This window comes from Hypoxylon trugodes (genome assembly GCF_022578975.1).
Source record: "Hypoxylon trugodes strain CBS 135444 unplaced genomic scaffold F4822scaffold_1, whole genome shotgun sequence".
NCBI classification, from domain to species: Eukaryota; Fungi; Ascomycota; class Sordariomycetes; order Xylariales; family Hypoxylaceae; genus Hypoxylon; species Hypoxylon trugodes.
The window spans coordinates 4,351,981-4,379,288 of record NW_026250016.1 but is presented as its reverse complement, the minus strand read 5'-3'; the positions used below and the strand labels follow the sequence as shown (position 1 = coordinate 4,379,288).

Genomic DNA, 27,308 nt, shown 5'->3' with positions numbered 1-27,308 from the left:
GCTTAATATTGTGTAAAAAATGGACCCTATATCAGCTCTTAGTGTTGCTTCAGCTGTTATCGCTTTTGTCGATTTTTCGTGGAAAATTGTTACTGGAGCAGCAGAAATCTATCGCTCCGTAGAAGGCACAACCAACGAGAACGCACGCCTCGAAGATATTGTACAGGATCTTGAAACAATCTCTAAACGATTGAGCTCAAGGTATGAGGCTGGGACTCCAGCGGAAAAAAAACATTAAATTACTTGCCGATGATTGCAAAGAAGAATCAATGAAGCTCAAAGCGATACTTGAGAGTCTTAAAGTCCCCGGGAAGAGGAGAACGCCATTGAGAACCCTGAAGAATTCTTGGGCTAATTGGAGGGCAAAAGATGAAGTGAAACAATTGAAAGACACATTCCAGGAAATTCGGTCAGAGATTATCTTGCACTTATCAATGCTGCTTGGGTGAGTGCATAAAGTCCTTTACTACTTAAGGTGGCATGGATGGGGCTTTTATGGTTAACTTTCACCCTCAGAGAAAAGCAATCGAGTTTTGAATCCCAGCTTCAGTCCATACAGGACAGCTGCGATAATTTAAAAATCGAGTACCCAAAGCAGCTTGAAATTATGCGTAACGAGCTCATCCTGAGCTGTCTGGGGAATCCCCTGATATGCAGCAACGGTTGAACCGCCTCGTTCGATTTTCCCACCGTACGGCGCGAGACTTTTTTTCTGGCAGTAAAGACAGGATCGCGATCCTCAAAGAATCTTTCAGTAACTTTGATGGCAGTAGTGTCTATGGGAGACTACGCCTCGCTGAGTTCGCCTCATGCGTTAGGCATCTCATTCACGAAGAGAGTGTTAGGGTGGCTTCTGCAGTGGATAGATATGATGCATCCTCAACACACCAACAAATGGATTATTGACGGATTCCAATCTGTAATTCAACGATTACAGCCACTCCTCCTGTTCTCCCTAGCTCAACATCATTCTACCTGGGCCGCAGTAGACAAGTTCATACTTTCATATGGAACCAAGTCGAACCCATTGCTCGCTGCAATATACGCGAAAGATTGGGGAAGGGCTATATGTGTTATCGAGAACGGGGTCGAACTAAATTCTGCCATATATCCACCGTTGCGTATAGGATTATTTGACTGGCCCCTATGGACTATAGCATTGATCTGTCTTATTCACCATCAGTTCTCGAATCGCGACTACGTGAGTGATGCTAATAGAGTAGCTCGTCGGATTTTTCGGTGTATCGCGGACAGCGCAAGAGAATTCAGTCTCACTTTAGCCTGGTGGGACAACAATAGCAAGTTGCCACAACCAGTGAATCTGGAACTTGATTCGGTAATCAACATCCTTGATCTCGCCACAAGCGGTTTGGAGAATGGCGGAGACAGGCATGAGGTTACGACGAAACGACAGGGAGTCAAATTTTCAAAGATATACCAAGCCCTTATGGAGGGAGCAGATATTTTTTTATATTCTATGTGTTGGAAGAACAGAATCTATTACTTCCAATTCCAGCTCATTGGCTTCCCCCCCCAAGAATGACCCCGTCCGGATAGAAATCGAATAAACATGGGGGGCAATCTGGGACGCAGTTCAGTTTACTATTCTATCCGATTAGAGAGGTCCCTATAAACGTTTGAAAATGCAATACTGCTATTATAGAGTGTATAAGATACCTAAGTACCTACCTAGGTAGTTAAGGCATCGCCATCCAAGTACGGCACGGTTCGATTCTACAATTGTATTGGCTAGCTACTCCCACTACCCATTAATGACTTCCCTGCCAAGACGTAGATCACCATGAGCATCAACCATTCCAGGGGCAAAATTATTGGTACACAGAAAACGATGGAGCCTACGGTTGGTCTATTGATGTAAATATTGGTATTGGGTTCCATTGGAAGACGGGAATCAAAAACACACGATACTAAGAAAACAGGGATTGAGTCAGTCAATTGAATGATTGCTGTGCAATCACTTCTATCCTCGATTTACGCAGACGTTGTTAAATACCTAGGTAGGCAGAGCAGTGCCAGTTACAGAAGACTTCCTCGCACAAGAGCATCATTCGAATTACGGGGGCTCGACCCATTAGCCCTAAGCACCTAGGTAGCTGCGTGGGCGCTGTTATGTCCCTAGATAGGTCCTAGGTAGGGTGGGTAGAGAGGGGTCGAACCACCGTCGCACGCCGACGTGTAGATCTATCTCAGTGCCCAAGCTTTTCCGCAAGGCTGTTGATGAATGCACATCGCTCAAATAATCTTTCCCGTTGAAGCTCTTGCTTTCTTGCTTGAATGAACGGTGATCCCATCTCGCCGAATTGTGTGCTATCGACTAGAGGATTCTGCGCTCCATCTTCGTGGACGCCTAAATTCGCCGTGCCATTTGACGTGTTATCTACCTCATTTGCTAACAATTCGCTTGGTCCAGTACCGAGAGGTCCGCCGATAAGATGCAGATTGATTCCTGAGGGGCTCGTAGGTTCGGTTTGCCCTGTGAATGACTCAGGCCATAGTTCCGAATTGCCGCCGCTCGCATCCCCGGTATAAACAAAATTGAGGAAGGATGTTATCATGGCGTCGGACAGCTCTTTATCCTGATCGGGCATCTTGTCCCTGGGAAATATGTTGTTATAGATGTAATCTAAATCGCTGCCATGAACGGCGCCGACGTAAGGCATCCCGGCGGCGTGGAATAGAGGCGTCGCCATGCTTTGGTTAAAGTCATAGTGGCGGACTCCAGGGAAGTCCGGATTCAGCGCCTTGGACTGCCTCCACATTTCATAGCCGAAGTCGATGGACGAGCAAGTAAAGAGGATATCGCGCATTATGCGCGCGACTCGGAAGAAATGAACAGGTGCCTCAGGGTCTGAGTCCTTCTTTCGCGCTTGGTAGTTCTGAAATTCTTCCTTAAAATCTGAAGCGGGGTACAAGGCAAACAACTTTTCGTAATCATCATCGGTAAGTGCGTGGGCGAAATTCTTAATTGGCGTCTTCATGTCCTCCTCGGTTTGAAATGTAGGAGCAGGTCCAGCGTTCGTGGAGCCATCATCTTGTGTCCAACCAAACACCATAGGTATGCCTTTCACGAACTTCCCCGCTTTGTATAAGACGGATTGACGGTCGGGTAGAAAATCCCCGTCAATAGATGGAATGAAAGTGAAAAGTCCACCGGGAGGGTGGTTATTAACTGAATAAGCTGTTGCGGTTTCAGTCAATTTGTCGACGGGTACCTCCCTTAAACACTCCAAAATCTTTTCTTCATCCCCATCATGTTCGCACCCTAGTTGTTCTGCGACGGCGTGGGTATGTATCTCGGTGGCGTCAGAGGTAATGTTCAGGGCCGTGCCCGGTGGACCCGACATAGCCCATACCTGATTGAAAGGAACGCCCTGCTCCCCTCCAAATGTCATAAGATGGAGCGAAGAAAACGTCCCTCCAGAGCTCAATCCAAAGGACGTAATCTTGTCTGGGTCACCACCAAACGCTGCAATATTATCTTTCACCCATTGATAACCTGCTCGTTGATCTCGCATCCCTACGTTGAGTGACTTGCGATCTTTCAGGATACCGAGGCGTGCGAAGCCATAAATGTTTAAGCGGTAATTGAAGACGACATGGATGATGGGCTTCTGCAGAGAAATAGAATGGGTGATTAGGTTGGTAGGGTCAAAATTCGGGTCAGATGCGGAGGCCTTGACGACGCCGCCTCCAACAATATGGACAGCTACTGGTAGTTTGTCATTTGAAGTCGTTCCAGCTGGCCGCGAGATCCGGAGATGGAGGCAATCCTCACTTTGATCGGGAGTCTCACTGATCCAGGGCGGGAAGGCATGTTTCGGCTGTGGACACGCTGGACCATGAGAAGTTGCCTCAATTTCGGACCCCTCTGGTGGTGTATACGGCTCTGGAGGAGCAAATCGTCTCGCACTAGATGTATCGTGGGCGAATTTGATACTGTAAAATTCTTCCACTGACCCTTTAGTTACCCCGCGATATGTGACTTTGCTTTTTTCGATTTTAACAGTAGGATCTCCAGCAGCAGGGGTGCTTGTAGTCAGCGCAATGAAGGCTATGCGCAACCATGTTAGATTCTTCATTGTGAATAAATTTCCATGGGGGTTGTCATAGATAGAAGGTGAAGGATTCTGAATGAAATGTTAGTAGTAAGTGTTGGTTCTGGGTTTATGGTCCAACATAGGAAGGATCCCAATCCCTCCCTTTGAACGAATTCGGCGTTAAGGGCGGGCGATGGACAATGCAGCGCACCAACGATTTCAATCTACTATATCATAAAATGACTAGTAACCATGTATGGATTGGATAATCACATATTTGAGTATAGATATATGGCGTTTCCGAGAATTCCGAACTTACAAGTGCTTTACTTGAGGATATTCTTAGAAGCGAACAGCTCCCTTGCGCCAAAGTAGCGGTCTATTCGATACCTCCTTGGCAAGAAACCGTCCAGGTATCTCCGAGCTGATTTAATAAAAATTTGGGTTGTATCCTGAAGCATCCTGTTTGAATCCATTCCTGTCGATGAGACGGAGGACTGTATTGGTATTCGTCAGGAAGTTGAAGATAGTACGATTGCCTTCCTAGATATAGCACATCTAGTGTTACACGATCTCTACGATCGACGGATTGTTCTGTAGATCGGGCACTGTATGGGGTATTTAAAAGCGAGCTTGCCTTGCGCCAGGCCATACTAGTCTCGCTTTGTCATCCGCCTGGGAGGGTTAGATAATTATGTCAGCGATTCAGTCTGAGTAATTACATAATCATCGTGGTCTGACATAATATTAAGACTGTTCATTTGTTTTAATATTTCTTATCCCATGTGCATCAAATTAAAAGCTCTATAGCGGGATATCATTATTCAATACTCAACGAGCGCGAGAAAAAGATCCATAACTCTAACTAAATAGCTTAAGCTGTCTTATTCCAATACCACATAACTTGTGTGTGCCCCGCTGGAATCGACATTTGCTGCGATCCCCAGACATATCCCCACACCGGCGCCGTAACGTTCTTTTTCGGTACGTTCTTAACGTCATAGAAGCAGTTGGTATCACCGTGGCATAGGAAGGGGTAGTTAAGTCCCTACGTCGGGTAAGTTAGCTTGTTCTATATTTAACCGCCAAGGTACCCACATTAATAGTGTATAGTGAATCCGAGACTGTCGCGACGTAGTCTGGGCGGCAATGCCATGCGTATGAGTGCGCGCCGTACGCATTGTCTGTGTTGGCGGGCTGAGTTGAGTCGGTAAAAGTGCAGTTCCCGACACTGCTTTGCAGCGTGTTGGGGTATGTGTTGAGCTTGGTGAAGGTTCCACAGTTGGATTCGGAGACAGCACCCGTCGCATCCAAGCATCCGATGATCTGATCAGGTGATGCCTTACTGAGCTCGGTGCTGTTGACGATGAAGACTTGCCCCGAACCGGAGAAGTCTTGCGCGACAGCTACGGCACCGGCGAAGATCGCGCCGAGGGAGAGGTAGGCAGTGTACTTCATTGTTGATCGTTCGTCGTTGATCTGATAGTTGCGTGCTAAACGTGTGTGGAAGGTAGTTAATAGACCCTGGTGACGATCATGATCTGCAAAGCGTCCCGACGCCGTGTTTATATATATAATTTATATGCCCATGTCTGTATGTTGTACATACCTAGGTATGTTTGACCGACGTCCGTTCTAGACCATGATCTTTAACGGAGCATTACTATAAGTAGGGGCGGAGCCAAAAATCAGTGGTATTCGGTACCCGATTTCGACGTAGCGTTCCCGTTCGGCATTGGAAGGTGCGTAAGCGCTTGCTAATCGAGGGGGTTGTATTATATTGAATGTTTAAGGCATGTCCTGATTTCTCTAGCGTATTTTTTGGTAACAACAGGTAATTACGGATTAATGCGCTATACACACCTTGGAAAAATGAAGAGGAATGTGACATCATCTCCCCGGCGAGTGAGGTTCGTCAAACATGACTTGTCACTCATTCTGCGAACTGTGTAAACCCGCGATGGTGGTTAAACTTATTAAGGGTTGCTTAGGTCATGCATGCAGCATGTGCTCCTCTTGCTTACAAACTGCTACCTAATACATTTTACATCTGGTTTCATCGAAGGAAAGGCCAGAATAAGTTAAGTCGAGACCCAATTGCCATTTACTCCGCTCCGGGTGGAGATCCGGGATTCCAGGATGCTTGTTTGGTTCTATAACTTGCCTAATATAGAATATTTCTCCTGTACAAGAACTTGGCGTCTTGCCTGATTGGTAACGAACTAAACAAGTCTTGCACTTGAGTGGTAATCCTGGATAACTTAGAGCAACCATATGAAAGAAGCTTGAATAGGTACCTAATTACTTAGGTAGGTAGCTTGCCTCCTGCTACATCGAGGATTTCCCACCGGACGACTGGGTCGGCTATTGATGGCAGGAGGGTTACCGTGCTCGGGCTCAGCCTCATAGGGTCACATCTAAAAACTATTTCTGACCACATATCAATGGATTTCTCTACGGCACGGAGATATAACCTTTTAATATAAAATGGATTATTCATAGCTTAGTTGGTCTTACAGGATCAAATCATGAGTTCCCACGGTGGTGTCTTGGCACGGCCGGATCCGCATGGAGGTCAGCATCACTAGATCACAAAGCGGTGAAAATGTACTAGGTCAAGTTAGGCTCTGTGTACAGAATCAAGTAACGCTCCCTGTAAAGTTCTGGGTGCTTATTATTGGGAATTGTTTCCCATCCAACAGATCTGGTGGAGACCTAGGAAACAAATTTCTTGGCGCAAAGAAACGCGTGTCACCTATCTGTGTGGAGAATATGCTAGAAAGTACACCGTCGATGTTTGTCATGAAATAGTAGGACATTGTACTTGATTTGAAAAATGAAAGCCCCAATGAGGGCCAAAGTGGGACATTTCATGCACGCATCACATCTGATATGTCCTTGTGGCAACGATATCTCATTCGAAGGAAACTGTGAGCGAGTTTAGCGATCAAACTCTTACAATATTAGCGATCTAAGAGGGAGGAAAGGGGGAGCATCATGCTAACATATGATTATACCTCACCCCTTCATGATCTTACCCAGCTTTGTGTTGGTACATTATACACGAAATCTCTAGTGATTACTTCCCAGATGTCACCATCAAGTCTCCGTTTGCACTTTATCGTGGCAATCCCAGCGTAAGACTCTGGCAACTCCACCTCCACATCATGCAACCGATATGACTCCGGTAACACAGGTTCTTTCGAGTCTGCGTTGGAGCCGTCGTCGACGGAAGCCGCTTCGTTGGCTACATCGCAGTCCGTATAAAAGTCGCCCTCTTCGATCCGAACTATTTCCTGCGCGATAGACGCTATCAGAACGGCATTCCAGATTCCTTCCTTGTGGCACGTCTCACTTAGAAACCCGAGAGCTTCGTGCCGAATTTTGTGTACGCGACATTTTCCGATTACAAAATACAGTGCAGCTAAGGCACCTAGGTCAGCCACTGATCCAGACATGTCCGGAAAATGCATAATCTTCGACAAGGATGGCATCTGCGAAAGAGCTCGGACCGTCGTCAATTGTTCCATCATTATGTGAAAATCCTCGGTGTGGGCATCGTATCTTGATTCGTCTGCCGGCCAAAGGCATGTGTCAGCCATGATCTCAGCCATGGTGTAGTGTATGCGTATCAATGTTTGAGCTACTGTGCTGGTACTTAGTTTCTTGGTTACCAGGCTCACACATGATGCTCTAAAGGCTTGGTACCAAGAGGCCAGCGCGTTCTTAACGTTGTGTTGTCTAAAGAGGAGATCGTCGGTATACACTTGGTCTCGAGGCCATCCTTGCCGACGGCATTCATGGTTTATGTGGAATATTTGGCAGTAGAGTCGATCCAGATGTTGCCTTGCTTGGTTAAAGGATTGAAATGTGAATTTGAGGTTCGGGACCCTGGAAATAGTGTCATCCAAGACCATGCGTAGATGTTGTGAACCATACCCAAGGAGTTTTGCCTGGACATCGAGCCTGAGAAAAGCTTGGATAATCCAAGCGTCCACTGAGTCGCAACATGGCTCTAGAAATAGACTATAACTGTCAATTCCACTCGATCGAGCTTGGAACTCATCTAAAAGTTTTAATCCATTTTGAAGATGGGCATTCCCGGTTTTGTAATGGCCTCGGAGGAATTCCATGAGAACAAACATTATACACGTGATAAGGGCAACACGGATAGATGAATTGCTCTTAGCCGAAAAATGAGGCTGGAGATGAGTAATCGCTCTGCTGTAATGTTGTAACGTGAACCGCTCTTGTTCATCCGGGTGGTCCGTGTCTAAACTACTAACGTAAAAGCCATCTCTCTTGTGAACCGAGCTCAAAGCAAGCACAGCATGTAAAACAGCCGGCTCGTTCGAGGCTGCTTGGAATACAAGAGTATCCCAGAAGGCAAAGCTAAAAACGCCCGGAAGTTTGAAAGCTGTCCGATATGTAAACCATTCGAGATGTCGACTCTCTTCTCTAGAATTCGTCTGCATCAGCAATGGGGCGTTGAAACCCCTCGGGTTTTTATTGCAAGGTGGTCCGATGGTACGACGGCCATAATCATTTCCTCCTCCGCCCCATATCCCGTAGCCTTCGCAAACGCGACCTGTGGAGAGACATCGGCGACAGGCGGGCCAGCCTTCGTCGCATTTGACCCTCCTAGTCCTTTCATAGGAGTCAACATCATGACTAAGCGGAGGAGATTGTACCTATGTAACTCACTTGCAGGTCCGACAACCCGACTTCACTTTACTTCTAGTTGCTCCGGGAGACATTTAGGAGTTAATGGCAGGGCCATTACCAATGATAGTAAGGGTCGGCGTCAATGTTCCAAGGCTATTAGACTTTGGAAAGAGGAGGATGAACTTCAAAGCTTTGGTCTTAGCACGTTGAAAGCGAGATACATATAAAACTACCTGGTTCTTCGATATGGGGCATGTATGCCAAGGCTGCTTTTCATTCGCTCCCTTATTTCACTCAGTCTTTGATTGGTTCAAATAGGAGTTGGGCGTCTCTAAATTGATTGGTTTGCTCGGAAACTTGAGACTTTGATTGGCTGATACTCACTACGCTAGACTGTTAATAGTCATATATACGTACATCACTTTCATGAATACTTAGGTACTTACCGAGGTACATACTTAATATCGTTGAAGCTCGATCTCTTTATGCTACGATATAAAAACTAATCCATACATTTGGTCTACTGAAAATTCTATGTTTTACTAACTAACTCGGATCCTAAGTAAATTTTTGCGTACCGAAAACATTAGTAATATCCGAGGAAGCTAGATTAAGTGGTTAGCTAGCAACAGGAACAAGCTGTCCGGGTATTACATAATAGGGTAATGATTAGTAATGATCATATGAGCTATTCGAGGGCAAACCATTTAACTAAACAGTATAAGTTCTTTAAATTGCATGAAAGGTGCGCAACGCCCCTTTCCCATTAACCTTTAACGCTGCCAGTCTTTAATGTAAAGGAGAGATCCTTGGATGCACATAGAATCCATAAGAATTGGGATCTCGAACCGTGAAAAGATGTCTGCCTAATAGTTAGGCTGTCTAACAAAAGCTTAAACGGTCACCTTCATAGACAACGCACGCAGGCCGAGATTTGGAAGACATGTGATAATAGCTTTATCTTGGGTGAACAATAAGGTACCCTATAGTGTGTTCTACTTACTACGTATATATATCTTCGAAAATTCGAAACGCTGAACCTGCTCAGTTTCACGTAAGGCCAGTTGGCAATCATTCTACTTCTCTATGCTTTTTGCGTGACGGAAACATATAGAACGTAAGTGATATGCTAATGTGCTGTCTCTGAGTTTGGTGTTAATATAGCCTGAACCTTGTCCGCAAGTTCTGTGCAAATAGCGCATAGGTATATGAAGACTTCTCTCCTTCCTATCCCTTCCCCTTCTTCATTAATGAGAAACTCCTCTCTCGTAAAACAACTTTATCAGACACAGAACAATAGAGTAACTTAATCGAAATCATGGTTCGAAGATCATCCTCGGACTACTCCTATATCGACGGCTATTCTCAAGGTCGCACTCCTAATGATGTTGTGTGGGGTAGTACGAAGGCGAAAGACCTAGTCTCAAGTGTAAGATTTTCATGGGATAATAAACATCAGAAAATATTCTTTGTCAGATTCCTCGCGAAGGAGGGGTTGAATTATAAGAATGCCGACGTTACTCCCCTACTCCGGACACTGAATCTGGATGGATATGAAGACATCAAGAATTTCAACGGGGATAATGTTCACGATATAATAGTGGAGAAAGTACGGCGGAAGTTGGCAAGTACTGTAAGCGAATTGGATCCGGATTTCTTGTTCAAGGCAAGCTTAGGGTAGGTCGTGATTCAATAAGTTATTCTTTTAATATGTTGTGAGGAATCAACTCATCGTTTCATAGGCCTCAATTAGATAAAAATACGCTGTACAAGGGAGAAAGACATTCTCGTGGAACGACGGGTGGCGAACCACCACGGCGATTGTTAACCGCTGGAGGCGCGGGGAGCACGTCGAGAACTTCTATTCCGAACCCAAGCCCTTTAAGAGAATCCATGTCCCCCGGTGACGTCGCAAATGATACAGAAGAATCTACGCAACGAAGTCACTCGTTCCTTAAGATGCCTAAGCCGAAGGCGACCGCACTATCGCGAACCTCCGAAGTGAATACCAAGCGCGAACAATCAGACGATGCTGAGCGCTCACCGAGAGTCAAGTCCGAACCAAGTACGTCGTCTGATCGTCAGACGCCGGGACAACCCCCAGCTTCAGTAGCAGGCCCCTCCATAGCAGAGAGAAGGAGGCTGGCTAAGCAAAACCGTGCCCAGCAATCTCTAGACCGTTTTTTCTCATGTCTCCCTGACCTAGATGATGCACTGAAGGAGGTAGAAGAGGCGTTTGAGGACTTGCCTCAGGCTAGAGATGGAGAAAACACGTGGAATGCGATTAGACTGATTCGCAATATGAGATCTTCGTTCTTCGATGTGCAGATTGAAGCGACGGAGACAGAGGAGGAATTTCTTGCCATATTTGAGGGTTAATGATGATGCTGGAGAATTAGTTGAATTTCGGTTCGTTGGACTTTTCAGAACATAGACCTAGTTGCATGAAACTCTCTACAAGCGACTTGTCGGAACAGATGGCTCATACAGCAAAGGGTTAGCCTAGATGATTCCAATATGATACCCCATTTTATATGGTTTATGCATAAAGTCCGCGTTGCCACCAAGCACATCGAGCATTAGCGGTGTCATCCTTGACAATTGTCGAGCCCGAAGCCGCCATGCTTATTAGCTGGGATCTGGATCCATATAAGGGGATATACAAGCCGTTAACATCACTAGGCACTGAGTTCATAACGAAGCTCGCTATGTACTGCTGTAGGCGGTCGGCAACATCCTGGTTTACATCCGACGTCTTTCCGTTCTGGAATACATACGAAGTTTCTTCCCCGTGGATCCCAGGCGGGACGGCAAATTTGACTATTAAATAGATCAGCAAACATTACGTGATGTCGGATAATAGTAATAATAGTGAGTAAGGAGCCGTGGAACTTACCGCCATAGGCACGACCACTCATTGCACTAGCAAGATACCTCGTGTTGCAAATGATAGTGCTATCCTGTATGGTAGCAAGAGCTCGTTGGAACTGGTTCGTATAACCATATGTTCCATTAAACACGGCCGGGTACAAAGTATTGTTGATAAAACTTAGCGCGCTATTCGAAATAGTTGGCATGGCTTGGCGTAGCATATCTAAGTAGTCTTCCGTTGTTTTGATCATCGGCTTCGTGAAGGTCAGCCCCTCAAGTGTATTGTGTGATACCATTATGCTGATGTTTTGGTGGAATGAACCATTTGCCAAAAGTTGACCTGGTAAAGCTGGCGCAAAAGAGTTGTCGACGGAAGGGCCGTACATATTGCTGCCATACGGAGCGTAGCTGTATATCTGAAGGGCATTAGCAGCAATGATTGTATCACTTGGTAAATCTCTTAATTCATCCAGTGATGAAACATTGAGCATGTTCATGAGGTCATTGAACGACGTGGTCGGAATATCCGGTGTCGGAGCAGGCAGGAACGCAGGCGAAAATAATACTGCTTGGTTGAATGCTGGCTTTTCCCCCGAGCCACCATAGCTGGTAATGTGGTGCATTATTGAGCCAGCTCCAGCCGAAGCGCCCATAATAGTCACGCGATCCCTGTCTCCACCAAACAGGTGTATGTACTTCTGAACCCACCGGAGGGCGAGTCGTTGGTCGTAAAGTCCGGCGTTGAGGGTCCCATCAGCTCCAACTTCGTCATTACCCAGCCATCCAAAGGCACCAAGGCGATAGTTAATTGCCACAAAGATGAAGCCAGAGTCGCTACCAGTAGTTGCCAAGAGACCTGCTGGGTTAAACTTCCCCTTTCCGGTCTTCTCGCCAGAGGAATACCCACCACCGTAAACCTATTCACATTATATGAGCTCAGTAACATTCTACTGCAATAGTAGAGGCTTAGATCGGGTATGTAATGATGTAGAATGAAGACATACCCAAACAAGCACCGGCAAGCTCGAGGCCTTTCCGGCGAATGCGGACCGTGGCGCAATCACATCCAAAAATAAACAATCCTCTGTAGTTCTAGTATCGCCGCTAATAGCGTCGGGCGAATCGGGTAAAGTACTAATGGCCAGATCGTACTTGAAGGGTAGCCCTGTAAGATAACTCTGCGCGAACTCGCGGGCGATGATTGTCCAATTTCCCGAAGATTGGGGACAGACGCGGCCGATCGATCCGTTCGTAACAACACACTTATCTCGTATCGCCGGCTCGACTGGTGCTTTGAAGCGTAGGTTACCTGTTGGAGGCTCGCCATATCGAATGTTTGAAAAATTATAATAACCGCCCGTTTCCTTTAAGTCTATTGTGTAAGTCTATTAAGCATATACTGGGTGCTTTTGAGAAGAAATGAGAACCTACATTGAGACTAATTGCCTGGTGGCACTCCTATTTGGTATGTAAGCATTTTTCTTTCTCCGGCCTGACGTCGACCTCTTACATATCCGAGATTTATGACAGGAAGGGATGCGTTCGTAGTTGTCGTGTTCCGTGTGCACGCTCCTTGTACAACAGACAGCAGGCCGCTAAAAAATACATGATGATAGCGTCCGAGTACCATGTTTAAACTGAAACTGGTTGAATTGATAAATGATAGGATCTAACAAACGAGTGACAAGATCAAAGTACAGCCGGCTTTACAGCTTCGGAAGGAAAGGAGTGGAAGATCTTGAGAAAAGGAAGAGAAGTTAGAAACAGGGCATGGGAGACTTGTCTATCATATAAACTACCTTTTCGACCCTATCGTAGATATAACCTAGCCTCTCATATATAATCCATTCTAACTATTCACCCTCAGTGCTATTACGAAGTCGGACCTTGATCGCGACTTCTCCTTATAAGTCCCGATGTGGTATAGTTTACGACGACCCACTTGACTGGGGAAGCAAAAAATGGGGCACCGCACTGATGTCGATTTTGAGCACCCGAAGAGGGCTCACTTAGTAGCGAGGGAAGTTCCCTAATTAGATTAATACCGAATTGTACCTTCCTGAGAAAAGTTATTGTGATTAAAATGAGAATTGGTCGACTTAGTCGTGGACATCTTCGTTCATCTATTCACGGTTCAGCGCATAGTGATGATGAACATTTGAAGTTGAACTGGTGTGGAATTGAGAATGAATGTGTAATCTAGATGCTTATTTTGATAAGGCAACAAGATGCATTACATAATGACTTTTACTTACCTAATCACTTGGCTTATGAGTTACCTAATATCTGATTAAGACTATGATTACCTTATCAGTTCATTAGGTAATACTCCGCCAGGGATATTCATCTCAAGATGTGAGGTTGTCGATCAGATCAACGCAACTTTAGGTTATTAATGAAGCCCATGGATACCTTGAGCTTGTATAAGAACTTTATCCTGATTCGAGGAAATTTCAGTGACTCGGAATATTCGGAAGAGGGTCTAAACGCTTCCCCAGCTCCTATTAAAAAACCTCTCACCAAGTTTAAGTCTTGAGACCTTGATCTTTCGAAGATAGAACTCCACATAGTAGCAAGTACTCTAGGAGTGACCTCCAAGTGGTAGAGTCCCGGGCGTATAAACTACAGCCGCAGAAGCTCGCAGTTCAATACTGACAAATATTGGTTTAGACCCATGGTTCGAAACGGATGTCTTCGACTGGTTACGATGGTACTGACATATCGCGGCAACGCTTCCCTGCACCCTTCGCTCCGATCAACTCTTAGTGTCGACGTTTCTAAGGATCGTCCGGCAACCAGTTCGCCTTAGACTTCGGGGGCGGATCTGTATCTTGGTCTAGCAAGCTTTTGATATGGACGCGGTTTAACCTGCGCTTAGCTCCTCAGCTTGAATAACTGGTTGACCCACGATCTGTAGAGGCTATCGGCCCGGGGATACCGACAAGTGATGCTAATCCCGTCGTAGGGAGATAGACTCTAGATTTGATCATTTCTCTAATTCTCGCAGCCATCGGCGGACTCGATTAGTTCCTCGATCAGATTGCAATCGCACAACCTTTAAAACATGAAAACGAACTCGGCGCGTCGAATCGGATAGCACTCCAAGCCAACCGTCCAATCTTATAAAAAGAAGGCAGATGTAAACGATGAAGTTATAAGCCGTTGCTCCCCGGTGATAAAATAACTCCCGAGGATCTAGAACGGTGAAGGATGTACGACAGAGGCGCAGCCCGGGTTGTTGTAGGACTCAGCTGCCCAGATTGCCAAGCGTGGAGGAATCGTTTAACCAAGGGGGCAACTTTAAAAAGGCATCGCGTGGGTTGGGGAAATATCTTGGCGTCTAGGCGGTAGGGTTGCGATAGCGACGCAAGGGTTTAAATACGATGAGTGGACTGGTCGTTTGAATACACGGCATATCTATAGCTTTGACCAGTTCCAGGCTTTGCCTCATAAATTGAGAAGGTGGACATCTCAAATAATCATGATAATTCAGTTAGTTCCATGCCTTTAATGTGCTCCCAGAGCCCAAGGTTATGTTGCGTAGCCTCAGGGGTATAGCATCTGGGATGCGGTTGTGCTTGGCGTGTGAAGTAAATTGCTCCGTGGGGAATGCCGACTTACACCATGATACGTCCCACTTACTGCCGAAAAGTTTGAATGGAACGTCGGTACTGTTGTTTATTTCGTCGCGCTAAAGAATATAATACTATAAGTACCTGTAGGGTAGAAATAATCAAACCACCGTGTGGGGTAACAATTATATTCTTTGGATGGACCTCCTCTACAGACCTAGGTAAACAATCGATCGAATTTGAGGTAGCCTCATTCACCTCCTGAACTGGAAGAAGAGCCCGCTCTAGGAAAATAAATAAGATAGGGGTATATCTGTTGGTTTAAATCTTGCGGTGTTAAAGTTACTTGTTTATAGTCTGTTAAGTAACTCCGGAACCATGAGTATCCACCGCGAATCTGAAGACCTGCCCCCAAAACCGGAACTCGATTTGCAGTCGCAGCAGGTTGAGAATGCGACGTCTGTTGAAGATGCTGAGTTCAAGCGGAAGGAGCGTCGCGTTGTCGCGAAGCTTGATATGTACCTCTGTCCCATGATCTTGGTGTTACAGCTCATATCCTTCCTCGATCGTGGAAACATTGGTTTCGCAGCCACTCAGGGGATGACCACAGATCTGAATCTCGTCGGCACACAACTTAATACGGCCATCTCGCTCTTCTACCCTCTGTATATCCTGTCGGAGTTTCCAGCTGCTTTGATTGTGAAGCGAGTGGGATTCAATCGCATCATTCCAGCAGCGGCGACGTGCTGGGGACTGGCATGTCTGGGGAACGGCTTCGCGAAGAATTTTGGGGATCTTGTCGCCTGTCGGATGTTGATGGGCATGTTCGAAGGGTTCTTGATGCCTGGTCTTACCCTTATGTTGGCGAATTGGTACAAGCGAGAGGAGATTGGTTTGAGAATTAGCTACCTATTCGGTAGATACACCAATGCGTGATTGAAGCCCTGGCCTGTTTTGGTTGACATATCGGTATAGGTGCGTCGAGTATCTCAAGCGCATTCGGTGGCTTAATCGCATTCGCCATCTTGTTCATGGATGGGAAAGCGGGATATGCAGGGTGGAGATGGTGAGCTCACAGTTTGCAATAAAACTTGCTCCCCATGCTGACCAAAATCTCTAGGTTATATATCATCGAGGGCTCGGTAACCGTCGTCCTTGCCCTGTTATTTTTCTACCTCATCCCATCGTCTTATACCACTGCCTATTTCTTGAACGAGGACGACCGAGCTATTATGCGGAAGCGGGCAGAAATGACTGAAGCATATAGCGGAGGGAAAGGACATTATACCCGGACAGAGTTCATGATGGCCATCAAGGATATCAAAACTTGGATACATACAGTGATCCAGGTCATGTGCCTTACAATCTTATATGGCTTCAGTGTCTTCCTACCTATTATCTTGCGTCTCGGCTTTAACTTCAGCGTCAAGCAGTCCCAGTATCTTAGCATACCCGTGTTCTTCTGGGGAACCATCGTTTACGCCATCTGTGGGTACCTGTCGGACCGATTCGCGCGACGATTCCTCGCCTGCGTCATCTTCGCCCCGCTCGGAATGATCGGTTACTCGATATTACTCGGAGGCGAACACCTTGCTGTTGGAGTGAAGTACTTCGCGTGTTTCCTGATTGCGACGTGTGCGTGGGCAATGGGTGGGGCAAATATTAGTTGGCTCTCAACCAATACGGCGCCCGACGGCAAACGAGCCGCGTCTCTAGGGCTCGCATTCTCGATAGGTAACCTTGGTGGAATAATTTCGGGCCAGATCTATCCGGATAAACTATCGCCAGCGTATACTCTTGGGCATGCATGGAGTCTTGGCGCGATATGTATTTCGTTCTGTCTGTGGTGGGTACTTCGTTATATCTACTACAGCCGTGAGTCGCTTAAGGAGAATGATCGGAATAGGGGTACCCTAGAAACGGCTGAGTTCTCCGATAGAGTGCTGGCGTATAAGTATCAGCATTGATCCGCTTGTTGGGAATATGAGTTGTATTTGGGCAGAATTTTGTTATTGGGGTAAGCTGGTAGACGAAGTCAGAACACTAGAGCTGAACAAATATCGTTATATTCTTCAATAACACAGCTTCCTGCAGGAGGCTTCTACTTGAAGCTAGCGTCTCTCAACTCGAAATACTTGTTCCATTCAGGGTCCTCAATCAGATCCTTAGCAATCTCTTTCTCGAAGCCAATTTCCAATTCATTGCCTTCGTCTTCGCCCGCTGGAGGGTCGATTAGTCGTACTGGGTAAACGCCCACCACTCCGGGTATAACGAAGGTCATAGGTATCCGAAAAGCGTGTGGCTTAGCAAAGCCAAAATCGGCTTCACTAACTGCCGCGTCCCGCCAGTCAGTTACTACGCTACTCAATGGTGGAAAGCTATCAATGCGCTGGCAAAGATTTTGCTTCTTGCGAACGTAGGAAATGGCCGTGAGCGCGGCGTCTACATTCTCCTGAGTCGAATTGTTGGTGAGTTGGCGAATATACCTAGAAAACAGGTTGGTTAATCGTCACTAACGCAAATGACTACGGATGAGATCCGCAGAGAAAAAAACAAAGTCCTGAGATACAGGACAGAGGAATTTTACAGGCGGCTGGGTGGGGCAAATTACCAAGCTAATTTTGATAAAGGGGCTTCTGATATGACCTCAGCGGCTGTGAGAGACGGCACAAATCCTTGTGTGCTCGACGCCAAAAAGAGGACATTACCCTGGATGCGTCGCGGTACTGGAGGATCATGAAGACGCTTCCGCATATCAACAGACTCACTCCAAAGAAGCTTCTCGCTCAGATCTCGTTTAAACAACTTAGATCTGTGCTTTGATAAATAGCGCCAGATGTAGGCCATATAGGCATCATAGCTGGAGATCCAGTAACTTCCATCTTCAGGACTCGCAAGTTTCTTCAACTCGGCTGTCTTGCTTTTGGAGAGGTGGAACAACAACCATTGGCGTTCTCTGTGATCTGGATGTGGCAGAGGGGGTGGGGGTCCATCGGTAAGCTGGTCCTCGGGAGCATCCGGCTTAGTAAGCCTAGAGGTGTCGAGACAGGTAGGGTCCCATGGTGGGAAGTCCGGATTTCGCGGAGATTTCCAGATAGCTGCACAGTTCTCGGCTAGCTGATGCAGTGCTCCAGCCCATCCCACTGGAGTATAATGTGTTAGTAAGTACTACTTCAGACTGTTAAAGATTCTTTGAAATCTCGGAACCAAGATCTAAAGGTAAAAGCCGATGATATGCGAAATTTTCTTATTGTGGAGATAATAACATAACAGGGGATGGGCTAGTAGATCTTGATATTACTCACTAACGTCATTAGCGTAGTGGTGATGGTGCGTCAGCAATACTGCGCCGCCACGAATGAAAGATATTTTATAGGCAGCTACTTTTGGATTATTCTCGGGTAGGGCCTCGGGTCTCTCTCCACATATCATGGGAGGAACACACCAGGTCTCGATATCCCCCATAGCCAGTTGGTTGAAATGCTGCTTCTCAAGCTCATCAAAACTTGGGTATTTGCCTTCATCTTCGGGGCCATCCAGCCATTGCACATGAAATTGGACAGTGTCATCTTTTCTCTTGTGGAAACATAGCCCGCCATCTGGATGGGCCTCCATTGTGCCGCATAATTGGCGACATTGACTCAACATGACTTCGAGCCCACGTTTGAGCACAGGAACGACTTTCAGCTTATCGGCGTCTAAGAACTTGAAAAAGACAGCATAATTGAGGTACACAAGCGGGACACAATAGTCCAGTGTGCACAACTTGAAACGTTCATCCTCTGGGTCTGACTCCCACCCCTCAGGATGTAATTCAAAAGTTTCTAGCTTGGGCATTTTAAGAAGAGAGACAAATGAACTAAGTGAGAGATGTAGAGAAATTTCTTCGTTGAAAACTTAGGTCAACTCAACCCAAGTTTATATCAACTTAAGGATAGAGGCTACGAAGGATCGTCAGTAGATGTGTCACTTAGGGGGCGGCACAGTTTGTACCTAGGTAGGCTATGATCTCATGCAGTGCAACCCATTTCGATTAAACAAAGTGCCAATTACCGTGCACGTCCCCTCACCGATACTTTTACTTCTCGGCGCGATTCTCCCAAGGATGGCCACCTTTTCTCAATTGCGCGTTTAGATAAGTTAGTTTATTTCTGCCTTCTCGTTGAATTTCCTCTTTATGCAATTCCATCTCTTCGATGTCCCCTATCGCATGGTCAGCATGTCTCCAGAGTTCTAGAGAGGGATATGCCCACAGTTAACGCTCATGACGCAACCCTTCATCCAATCCGCCCTTGGTGTACAAAGGAAGAGAGACATTCCGCCCGACAACATGGGATTATCTTGTGCGAATGGCAAGTACTGTTTAGCTGTCATTGATGTCTTTAATAGGCCGGGAAGTAAAGTAAAGGTACGGATACCAGGATTCTCTAACACAATAGAGTCAATACGGACACTATACTAGGATGATGGTTTAAAAATAACATACCAACGTGGATGAACTCCATGACCTTGGTCTGGGCAAGTTTACTTGACGCGTAAGAACTCATGTTGGGAAATGTGCTGCCGGCAGAGCCGGAGCTAACAGTAATGATCGTTCCCTTTCCATTCGCTTGCTTAAGAAAATAATGGGACATAAGGTATGGCCCTTTCACATTCACTTCCTATGTTTCGTATTAGCGGGCAATTTACGCCGTATTCGAGTCGTAAAAACTCACAAAATCATTCCACCACTCCGATGGCTCAATTTGCCCAATCGGCGCGAAATTCATGCTTCCAGCATCATTAATGAGGACGTCAATCTTCCCGAATTCTTTTATCGCCTTATCCCAGAGCTGGTGAACCGAGGTTTCCGACTTGAGATCTGCTGTCTGCACAACAATTTTCGCATCTGGTGATTTAGCAATTCTTTTAATCTTGGCAGCAACCTCGTTCAGCGTATCAATTTTACGGCCGGTGATGACGATCCCCGACGCACCTGCGATCGACCAGGCTTCCGCAATCGCCTTTAGAGATATTTGATTAGCCCTATATTCGATAAAATTGCGGATGGTAAGTTCTTGCTTACCTTCCCGACACCGCCGGAAACGCCCGTAATGAGAACGGTTTGACCCTCCGCGGAAAGTTCGGGACGTGAAGGATCTAGAACAGGATATAGATCGCGATGAACCGCCTCCGTGAGTTGGTAAGGCCAAGTCACAACGTTGAGGTCAGAGTGATCCATCCCTTCTTGATTATCATCTGTAATGATATACCTGCCGACGTATTATGCTAATGAGTTGCGAATTTATCGTCGCGCGACTTCCAAGGCACACCACGGTATAATAACCACAATCAAGGTGGTCCGCCTTCCACAGCCCCTCCCCGTATGTCTGATCTTTTTGAACCCCGGATGTAGCGGTAGATTGACAGGATATCAACTAGCAACCTTAATGAACCTATGCATCTGTGCCGCAAATTAGACGACCAACAACGAATTATATACTCGTGATTATATATGAAAAAAATACCTACTCAAGCACTAGCAGCATTGAAGCTATAGACAATTTCATCGCGCAGGGTAGAATCCGATTGATGGCGACAACTGTACCCAGGTGCCTAGGTAGATGTAGGCCTAGTCTACCATTTTCCATAAGCGGTAGGTGCTGGCCCTATGAACGGGATTTGATTGGCCCGTTTGGGATGGCGGCTTAGCCGGTTCGCATTCGGCGCAAGTCAGATTGATTTAATGGAAGTTCACCAGGTTAAAATAAGTTATCGCCTTGCGTACGAAATTCTCAGTCTTCATTATCAAGCTAGATGGCCCCCATACGGCATTAATGCGGATTTACAACCTTGTCATGATCTCCCATCAATGCGAATGGAGTATGTTTTCAAAATAACCCCGCTCTCATTCTCGAATGAGTGGTGGTTCATAAATATGTACGTACTGCTCGGGACCGACAGCAGGGCTGCACGCTTATCCTATATCGAACATGGCATCATCAAGGTACTTCATTGTACATCTTGGTCATGCTAGATACTTGGGTATATAAATGTGTAAATCTAACTAGCGGTCAAAGATGTCAAATTAATTAGGAAAATATAATAGCCCCGAGGAGACTAAGAATTGGCTTCATGAAGCACCAGATACACAGGCCAAAATCTTTCCTTATCCTATCAAGAGATATGCTCTTTCGTAGCTTGGTAGAATTCAAAACGCAACTTCCGATCAATTCGCCGATTCGGTCCGGAATTAATAATGTGGCTTGGTCTAAGACAGCCACCTGCGTCGGCACCAGGGACGCCTCGCGGGAGTGTCACGGTAAGCCGCCATATAGGGCTGACATTGTGAAACAGGCAAGCTTGAGCCGGCAAAACCTATCAACGGATTGAACTAGACCTAACTGACTGAAATATAGCATTGCACAGTTCTGGCTGACGTAGCTTATTTCAACGGCCCAAGCAAGGATCTAAAGATAATATAACGCCATCCCACTGTTGATAGTGTATTTAACACTAGCGATCCGGGGGGGTCATATTATGGTTATTACCTTATAGCTCACTTATTTGACGCTACAGAACGTCTACATTTTCGTTTAACGTTACCAGTCGCACAGAGAATCTACGTCCAACCACCGATAAAACAACAGCCATCCGATTCATATACTAAACGAAATCCGAGGCATCCCAGATCGGGGAACATGTGGCATTTTCTGCAGCCCTATAAGCAAGGTTGATTCACGCAGGAAGTTAGCTGAGTAGCAATATAAAGAGCTCCAATTAGCAATCACGACCCTAACGAGCATAAAATTTTATATGAACACAGCATTTCCTCGTCCCATTAGGAAGGATATGTTTAAAACTTGTATAACCAAGTATACACGCACCCTCGCAGGTAGTTGCCATTCGATGTAACGTACTTGGTCAAGGTACCTAGTTAGCCTAGGTCAGTTTGTTAGATTACATTCTCACTAAGCTAGAACGCACAGTCCCTTGTAGTGAGACCAGGTTACATTGAAGCCTGACCAACACCGGAAGTAAATCACATTTTTTCTATCATACGCAAAGATACGTCGGGTAAGCCAGTGGATATCAAGGCTACCATGCGGCATTTAGGCATATAGAACCTACAGGACCCTGTCGGCCATGAGGGTCCTAGAGTGCCGTTGCGATCACCAGTTCGTTAGCTGGTTCGAGCCCCACCGACCCGCAACCACACCTTCCAAGAACTCGTCTACCATGGAACACAGTCGGACTTACCCCAGCTTCTACACGATCCGACTCTATTCTCGGTGCCGAGGAGAATGGATAATGAGATGAATTATACCGATACGCCGTGCGCGAGATTCGGGTCGGCAGAGTCGACCGCCAGGGCTGCCGAACAGAAGTTCGATATAGTAATCACTAGGACTAATTTAAATACCCCCTCTCTATCTCAGACTAAGGCTAGCAGATCCAGACTCATCCTTACCTAGTATTATCAACAAATATCGAAAGATTCGTTCCGTCACGAAGATAATAAACCCGATATATAACTAAGGAATTCAGCCTTATCTTTCTTTAGATCGACTAGGGAGTGTGGATCCACCATGTCATCTATTCAGACCGTATCACTGGAGTCTACCGTCTCATTGCTTGAGCAGTTAGCTTCTAGTCCACCAACCACAACTGCGGGCCTTCATACAGACGATCAGCTTCGAAAGAGATTTCTCCTGGCCATACAGAAACTTGTCCCTGAGCTAGAAACACCCGCTGAAGCTTGCCAACGAGTTCTATACAATGTGAGTCGAGGGAAAAACCGTTACCCTGTTGTAAGGACACTTTGGTCAAGCCCCTTAATCAGGCTGTGTTATAATGACTATATTTTCAAGAATACTAACTTGTATTCAATTCAAGGGACTCGAATTGCCTGTTGCGCGTATTGCTGTAGACCTAAACATCTTTAACTCACTTAAGGAGAGTCCTACTCCTTTATCAACAGATGAGCTCGCGAAACTATCAGGCAAAAGCCCAGACACAAAACTGCTAGCACGCGTTCTGAGATACTTGGCTTCCTTGAGCTTGGTCCGTGAGGTTGACACGGGAGTCTGGACTGCAAGTCGATTTGGGAACAACCTATCAGGGGAAGGTCAGAGCGCAGGGGTTGCATCCATGTAAGATTCCTACTTTATTTACCGTTGTTACACGATCCTGGCGTATCATACCCCTCAGATGACATGTCGAGTCCCAAATGCTATATCATTATGCATAGCTTACCCACCTATTTGAAAGGGTCGACAACTGTTTCGTTTCTATGGTCACTCTCCCTGCATTCCTTCGACGCCACGGATACAACCCACCTGATACCAAGAGTGACACCGCATTCGCTTTGGGTAATAGGGTGAGCCCTGAGGAAGCGACGTTCTTTGACTGGTTGAAGACTCGGCCGGAAAATGCTAAGGAGTTTAATGTATTCATGGGATCTCACCGCACAGGTGTTAAGACGTGGCTTGATCGGCCTGAAGTGATAACGGAGATTACCGATGCCTTCAAGAAAGTCACTGCTGGGAAGGATGAGAGGAAAGGGGTGTCATTCGTTGACATCGGTGGCGGTATTGGTCACCAGTGCAAAGTAGGTTGACGTCAATACAAATAAGCTATACCAGACTAATAAGGGGATTTAGGCATTCAAGAAGCGAGTACCAGAGTTGAAAGGTAAAATAGTCTTGGAAGACCTGGAAGAGGTAGTTGCGACGGCGGAACTTGAAGATGGAATCGAGAAGTTGGGAATAGATTTCCTCGAAGGTCAACCCGTGAAAGGTAGGTCTACTCCCTCAACACTATTTGTCGATATGGCTTGCATACAGTTGGCATTTAGCTAATGAGGTCTATCCAGGTGCCGCATCATACTATTTTAGAAGTGTTCTACGAAGTGAGTATCCCCCTTATATTCGCAAGTACATTCACTGACAACTTGCGTTCCACTATAAGATTGGCCAGACCGATACTCTCGAACTGTTATGGGTTACGTGCGGGATGCTATGGACGATAACTCGCTTTTATTGATTGACGAATTAGTTCTGCCGGACCGAGGAGCTCACCGATACGAAACACAACTCGACTTGACGATGCTTGCCATGCTCAACGCCGAGGCTCGAACCGAGGCTCACTGGAAGGAGTTGCTCGGCGAAGTAGGGTTAGAAGTGAAGCAAATCATTTTCTATGAAGAGGAAGCTAGGGAAGCGGTAATCATCGCCAAGAAAGTGTCGTCGTAAAGATAGATACCTATATTAGACACGAGTTTACGAGGGTATGCCGGAGTGTTTTCAACAATCTCAATATTAAGTAAGGCGTAGGGGATAGATTGATAGACTTTATTAATTCAACATGATGTATATATTATCTCCGTGTTGATTATCAAGCAGTCGCAGTTAAAAACGACTTCACACTAGGTAAGGAATCGGCATGAGTCATTCACCGAAAGGGATATATGTTTCGAACCGGGATATGAAGATGCCTTTCTATATTAATTATAAATATTTTGACTAAGCTCGTGGAATATAGCTAGCATTAGTAATACTAATACTAGCAGCCTAACTCTTCTCGTAGAAGCTATCACGAATCGAATGCATATTCAATTTCCAGATTTAAATTGAAACTATAGCTTTTGGTATGAGATTTGCTCCGATATTCCCGCTTAATTCCGTAGTTTTTTGGTAGTTTGAATCTTTCGATATCTTCAAGTGGGCTTGGGGGCTGATTCAGGGGCTAATCGTTATAACGGAATTCCGTGGATTTTCAATCCAAAGTGGCCGAATAGGCAACAACATCCACGATTGAAATCAAATACTAGTCCGGAAATTGCATTCAATTGATTCCGTTCAAATGGCGTAATTTTCTGTGAAGTTCTACATTGCAACGTCATGTCTCCAGTGCTTATTTTTAGTGGCAGCGCCCATGATTAAAAATGATAGGTGAACATGAAACCGGCCAAAATGGCCGTTTAGACTATCATGGATATATTACTCATCTAATCGGATATAAGCCATCTAGGCGTGGAATAGATGAGGATATAATTCGGACAACGTATCGTAAAGTAGTTGGATAACACAGATCTCGATCATTCGTATCTCTTACTATTAAATACATACATACAAATCGTTTCACTATGTCAACCGCCTTAATCATCGGTGCCGGACCTAGAGTGGGTCAATCCGCGGCAGAAGCCTTCCTAGCAGCAGGATACAAAGTTGCGGTAGCCTCAAGGACTCAAAAGCTTGATCCGAAGTTTCGGTTCTACGCCTTTGACGGCTCCAAGCCAGAAACTGTGCCGGCCCTTTTTGAAAAGGTTTCGGCGGACCTCGGCATTCCAAGCGTCGTCATACATGTTGGTAAGTTGTGATATGGATAATAGTTATAACGAACTTTACCTACTCACGCCGATGTTATAGCTGCCTTCAAGGCGCAAGGCTCAACCGAGCAACAACCCTTTGATTCCGTTGAAGATATCCGAACCGGGTTCAATGTAAACACTCTCACTCCCTATGTTGCTGCGCAGGAAGCTGTAAAAGGCTTCGAGAAGCTCGGTGCAGAGGGCCTCGGCCCTTCTGGAGGCACCTTTATATATGTCGGAAACATTGGAAACGTTACCGCTGTCCCTCTATTCTTAGATCTTAGCAGTAAGTACCTATTCACCATATGTAATTCTCATATCTCAAGACTTTACTAACCCGTATGCGTAGTGCACAAGAGCGCGAGCGCCACTCTAGTCAAGCAACTTGCATTGGCTGCTTACAACGATAAACCATGGAAGTAAGTCAATCGATTTTCCAGATCCCGAAATGAGCAGATATTTACCTCTTTGAACTTCATAGGTTCTATTACGTCGACGAGAGACGTGAAAATGGATTATACGTACCGCGTGGCCTTAGTGGTCCCGGTCACGCCGAACTATTCTTAGATTTGGCGAAGGACGTGAAGCAGAGGCCTTGGAGCCAAACTTTCGTTCCAGGAAAGGGATATGTTGCATTTGAGCCTAAGGAGTACTTGCCTTGGGATGTCAACTACTAAATTTTGGATCATGGCTCCACATAGGATTGAGTCAAGGATCTCCTTGAATGGGTTGATATGAATCATGTACGCGAATGCTATAGCTATCTGAAGAATGGACACAACCTAGAAATTGAAAAACGCAAAACATCCCATTGGTATCCTTGGTGCGTGGGTCTGGTTGATCCGATGTATGAACGGAATTTTCCGCGTTAGATTTCAGGGAGTAAATGAACCCCTTCAGTTGATTCGTGGGCCTCCCTTCGATGGAGTTGCTTTAGAGCGAAACTCTCGAAAGTCTTTCCACATTGACAACATTCGACAGGCCCCTAGGTTTTAGAAATATTTGTTAGTATTCTAGAAATAAAACAAAACATAGTTACTTACCTCTTCAAATGGTGAGGACATCTCAGGAAACCAACTTCTATTCTCCGTAAACACCACATGTAGTCCAATCTTCTCCGCTTCTTCACACTTTTCTTCACCCAATGCCAGCATCTCCTTTTGTAACGCTTTGAACCGTTCTGGAACCACCTCCGTCAATGTCGTATCAAATTTGACTTCATGCTGCGAGAAAACATGCACCCAACAGTAGGCGACATATGCGAAAGTAGACTGATCGTATGATTCTCGATGAGGTATGAAGACACGAGCACCTTTACCGTCGTCTCCCATTTTGGCGCTCAAGAGTGTGGCTATTTTATCGTCGGTTTTCCCGGAAGGTGGGTACCCGTGAGTTTGATTGACCCCGTTTGTCCGGAGGAAGGCATCAAGTACGGAGTAGTGGATTTTAAACCCACGTAAGACGGTGATTACGGGCATATTTCTCGGCGCCTTATTTTTTTTTTTTTTTTAACTTAGGGGCTTACATTTTTCTACCTGGAAACTTTATAGTCAGGGGGATGGTCTGGGCGTCATGGTATCGCCCCAATAACAAACTAGGAATAGATGATTAATACATAATTCGATGCGGCGAAATTAGGCGTGTATTCGTGCTATCATCTGTTCGCTGGTGGATTTCAATACCACGAGTCTCCCGCGGCTCCGGGACAAAAAGGGGCCGGAGGTGTCCGGATTTGTCAGCTTACTTCCGGTCCGAACCCCCGATATCATCGGCACTCATGAAATAGCAGCA

The 27,308-nt window shown here is 45.9% G+C and overlaps 13 protein-coding genes across 13 annotated transcripts; 6 read left to right on the top strand and 7 right to left on the bottom strand.

The window, feature by feature from the left end:
• Positions 1-19: 19 nt before the first annotated feature.
• On the top strand, positions 20-355 carry F4822DRAFT_424781 (uncharacterized protein; the record flags this gene model as incomplete). The annotated part of the gene is made up of 2 exons (XM_051460213.1): positions 20-201; positions 304-355. 2 exons carry the CDS (start codon positions 20-22, stop codon positions 353-355), a joined length of 234 nt encoding a protein of 77 aa, XP_051320078.1.
• A 146-nt stretch (positions 356-501) lies between these two features.
• F4822DRAFT_44835 (uncharacterized protein) lies at positions 502-1,933 on the top strand. Its single transcript, XM_051463481.1, has one exon. The coding sequence runs from the start codon at positions 764-766 to the stop codon at positions 1,541-1,543; it is 780 nt and encodes a 259-aa protein (XP_051320077.1). The 5' UTR covers positions 502-763; the 3' UTR covers positions 1,544-1,933.
• Positions 1,833-4,268, bottom strand: F4822DRAFT_44855 (alpha/beta-hydrolase). Its single transcript, XM_051463482.1, has 2 exons — positions 2,015-4,268; positions 1,833-1,928 (listed from the first exon to the last, which is right to left on the bottom strand). The coding sequence occupies exon 1, from the start codon at positions 4,098-4,100 to the stop codon at positions 2,208-2,210; it is 1,893 nt and encodes a 630-aa protein (XP_051320076.1). The 5' UTR covers positions 4,101-4,268; the 3' UTR covers positions 1,833-1,928; positions 2,015-2,207.
• A 473-nt stretch (positions 4,269-4,741) lies between these two features.
• On the bottom strand, positions 4,742-6,210 carry F4822DRAFT_387859 (uncharacterized protein). Its single transcript, XM_051456832.1, has one exon. It carries the CDS (start codon positions 5,514-5,516, stop codon positions 5,121-5,123), a length of 396 nt encoding a protein of 131 aa, XP_051320075.1. The 5' UTR covers positions 5,517-6,210; the 3' UTR covers positions 4,742-5,120.
• Positions 6,211-6,755: 545 nt separating this feature from the next.
• F4822DRAFT_387855 (uncharacterized protein) lies at positions 6,756-8,976 on the bottom strand. Its single transcript, XM_051456831.1, has 2 exons — positions 8,763-8,976; positions 6,756-8,705 (listed from the first exon to the last, which is right to left on the bottom strand). The coding sequence occupies exons 1-2, from the start codon at positions 8,813-8,815 to the stop codon at positions 7,085-7,087; spliced, it is 1,674 nt and encodes a 557-aa protein (XP_051320074.1). The 5' UTR covers positions 8,816-8,976; the 3' UTR covers positions 6,756-7,084.
• Positions 8,977-9,822: 846 nt separating this feature from the next.
• On the top strand, positions 9,823-10,510 carry F4822DRAFT_44594 (uncharacterized protein). Its single transcript, XM_051463452.1, has one exon. The coding sequence runs from the start codon at positions 10,042-10,044 to the stop codon at positions 10,402-10,404; it is 363 nt and encodes a 120-aa protein (XP_051320073.1). The 5' UTR covers positions 9,823-10,041; the 3' UTR covers positions 10,405-10,510.
• A 752-nt stretch (positions 10,511-11,262) lies between these two features.
• Positions 11,263-13,224, bottom strand: F4822DRAFT_424776 (alpha/beta-hydrolase; the record flags this gene model as incomplete). The annotated part of the gene is made up of 5 exons (XM_051460212.1): positions 11,263-11,543; positions 11,620-12,511; positions 12,599-12,958; positions 13,026-13,052; positions 13,105-13,224. The coding sequence occupies 5 exons, from the start codon at positions 13,222-13,224 to the stop codon at positions 11,263-11,265; spliced, it is 1,680 nt and encodes a 559-aa protein (XP_051320072.1).
• A 2,193-nt stretch (positions 13,225-15,417) lies between these two features.
• On the top strand, positions 15,418-17,415 carry F4822DRAFT_44612 (MFS general substrate transporter). The gene is made up of 3 exons (XM_051463475.1): positions 15,418-16,082; positions 16,142-16,232; positions 16,287-17,415. Exons 1-3 carry the CDS (start codon positions 15,545-15,547, stop codon positions 17,131-17,133), a joined length of 1,476 nt encoding a protein of 491 aa, XP_051320071.1. The 5' UTR covers positions 15,418-15,544; the 3' UTR covers positions 17,134-17,415.
• Positions 17,201-19,123, bottom strand: F4822DRAFT_44712 (uncharacterized protein). The gene is made up of 3 exons (XM_051463479.1): positions 18,472-19,123; positions 17,778-18,309; positions 17,201-17,652 (listed from the first exon to the last, which is right to left on the bottom strand). Exons 1-3 carry the CDS (start codon positions 19,001-19,003, stop codon positions 17,268-17,270), a joined length of 1,449 nt encoding a protein of 482 aa, XP_051320070.1. The 5' UTR covers positions 19,004-19,123; the 3' UTR covers positions 17,201-17,267.
• A 121-nt stretch (positions 19,124-19,244) lies between these two features.
• On the bottom strand, positions 19,245-20,387 carry F4822DRAFT_424773 (NAD(P)-binding protein; the record flags this gene model as incomplete). Its single annotated transcript, XM_051460211.1, has 5 exons — positions 19,245-19,369; positions 19,420-19,593; positions 19,653-19,827; positions 19,882-20,169; positions 20,232-20,387. The coding sequence occupies 5 exons, from the start codon at positions 20,385-20,387 to the stop codon at positions 19,245-19,247; spliced, it is 918 nt and encodes a 305-aa protein (XP_051320069.1).
• A 2,176-nt stretch (positions 20,388-22,563) lies between these two features.
• On the top strand, positions 22,564-24,524 carry F4822DRAFT_44568 (S-adenosyl-L-methionine-dependent methyltransferase). The gene is made up of 6 exons (XM_051463408.1): positions 22,564-22,926; positions 23,042-23,298; positions 23,417-23,756; positions 23,809-23,944; positions 24,021-24,056; positions 24,116-24,524. The coding sequence occupies exons 1-6, from the start codon at positions 22,735-22,737 to the stop codon at positions 24,397-24,399; spliced, it is 1,245 nt and encodes a 414-aa protein (XP_051320068.1). The 5' UTR covers positions 22,564-22,734; the 3' UTR covers positions 24,400-24,524.
• A 768-nt stretch (positions 24,525-25,292) lies between these two features.
• Positions 25,293-26,194, top strand: F4822DRAFT_424771 (NAD(P)-binding protein; the record flags this gene model as incomplete). The annotated part of the gene is made up of 4 exons (XM_051460210.1): positions 25,293-25,515; positions 25,576-25,803; positions 25,867-25,936; positions 25,999-26,194. 4 exons carry the CDS (start codon positions 25,293-25,295, stop codon positions 26,192-26,194), a joined length of 717 nt encoding a protein of 238 aa, XP_051320067.1.
• Positions 26,195-26,245: 51 nt separating this feature from the next.
• F4822DRAFT_44566 (uncharacterized protein) lies at positions 26,246-27,271 on the bottom strand. The gene is made up of 2 exons (XM_051463404.1): positions 26,561-27,271; positions 26,246-26,502 (listed from the first exon to the last, which is right to left on the bottom strand). Exons 1-2 carry the CDS (start codon positions 26,993-26,995, stop codon positions 26,386-26,388), a joined length of 552 nt encoding a protein of 183 aa, XP_051320066.1. The 5' UTR covers positions 26,996-27,271; the 3' UTR covers positions 26,246-26,385.
• Positions 27,272-27,308: the final 37 nt, after the last annotated feature.

Excerpts from the sequence above, each read along its gene's own strand:
- F4822DRAFT_387859 (XM_051456832.1), bottom strand. The coding sequence starts at position 5,516 with ATGAAGTACACTGCCTACCTCTCCCTCGGCGCGATCTTCGCCGGTGCC.
- F4822DRAFT_44855 (XM_051463482.1), bottom strand. The coding sequence starts at position 4,100 with ATGAAGAATCTAACATGGTTGCGCATAGCCTTCATTGCGCTGACTACA.
- F4822DRAFT_44612 (XM_051463475.1), top strand. The coding sequence starts at position 15,545 with ATGAGTATCCACCGCGAATCTGAAGACCTGCCCCCAAAACCGGAACTC. Across the intron at positions 16,083-16,141 it reads GAGAATTAGCTACCTATTCG|GTGCGTCGAGTATCTCAAGC; the intron begins GTAGATACACCA and ends ATATCGGTATAG. Across the intron at positions 16,233-16,286 it reads GGATATGCAGGGTGGAGATG|GTTATATATCATCGAGGGCT; the intron begins GTGAGCTCACAG and ends CAAAATCTCTAG.
- F4822DRAFT_44566 (XM_051463404.1), bottom strand. The coding sequence starts at position 26,995 with ATGCCCGTAATCACCGTCTTACGTGGGTTTAAAATCCACTACTCCGTA. Across the intron at positions 26,503-26,560 it reads TGTCCTCACCATTTGAAGAG|GGGCCTGTCGAATGTTGTCA; the intron begins GTAAGTAACTAT and ends TCTAAAACCTAG.
- F4822DRAFT_44594 (XM_051463452.1), top strand. The coding sequence starts at position 10,042 with ATGGTTCGAAGATCATCCTCGGACTACTCCTATATCGACGGCTATTCT.
- F4822DRAFT_44712 (XM_051463479.1), bottom strand. The coding sequence starts at position 19,003 with ATGCCCAAGCTAGAAACTTTTGAATTACATCCTGAGGGGTGGGAGTCA. Across the intron at positions 18,310-18,471 it reads CCACTACGCTAATGACGTTA|TGGGATGGGCTGGAGCACTG; the intron begins GTGAGTAATATC and ends ATTATACTCCAG. Across the intron at positions 17,653-17,777 it reads CCTTTATCAAAATTAGCTTG|GTATATTCGCCAACTCACCA; the intron begins GTAATTTGCCCC and ends CCTGTTTTCTAG.
- F4822DRAFT_44835 (XM_051463481.1), top strand. The coding sequence starts at position 764 with ATGGCAGTAGTGTCTATGGGAGACTACGCCTCGCTGAGTTCGCCTCAT.
- F4822DRAFT_387855 (XM_051456831.1), bottom strand. The coding sequence starts at position 8,815 with ATGTCTCCCGGAGCAACTAGAAGTAAAGTGAAGTCGGGTTGTCGGACC. Across the intron at positions 8,706-8,762 it reads TCGGGTTGTCGGACCTGCAA|GACTAGGAGGGTCAAATGCG; the intron begins GTGAGTTACATA and ends CTCCTATGAAAG.
- F4822DRAFT_44568 (XM_051463408.1), top strand. The coding sequence starts at position 22,735 with ATGTCATCTATTCAGACCGTATCACTGGAGTCTACCGTCTCATTGCTT. Across the intron at positions 23,757-23,808 it reads GTATTGGTCACCAGTGCAAA|GCATTCAAGAAGCGAGTACC; the intron begins GTAGGTTGACGT and ends AAGGGGATTTAG. Across the intron at positions 23,945-24,020 it reads CGAAGGTCAACCCGTGAAAG|GTGCCGCATCATACTATTTT; the intron begins GTAGGTCTACTC and ends AGGTCTATCCAG.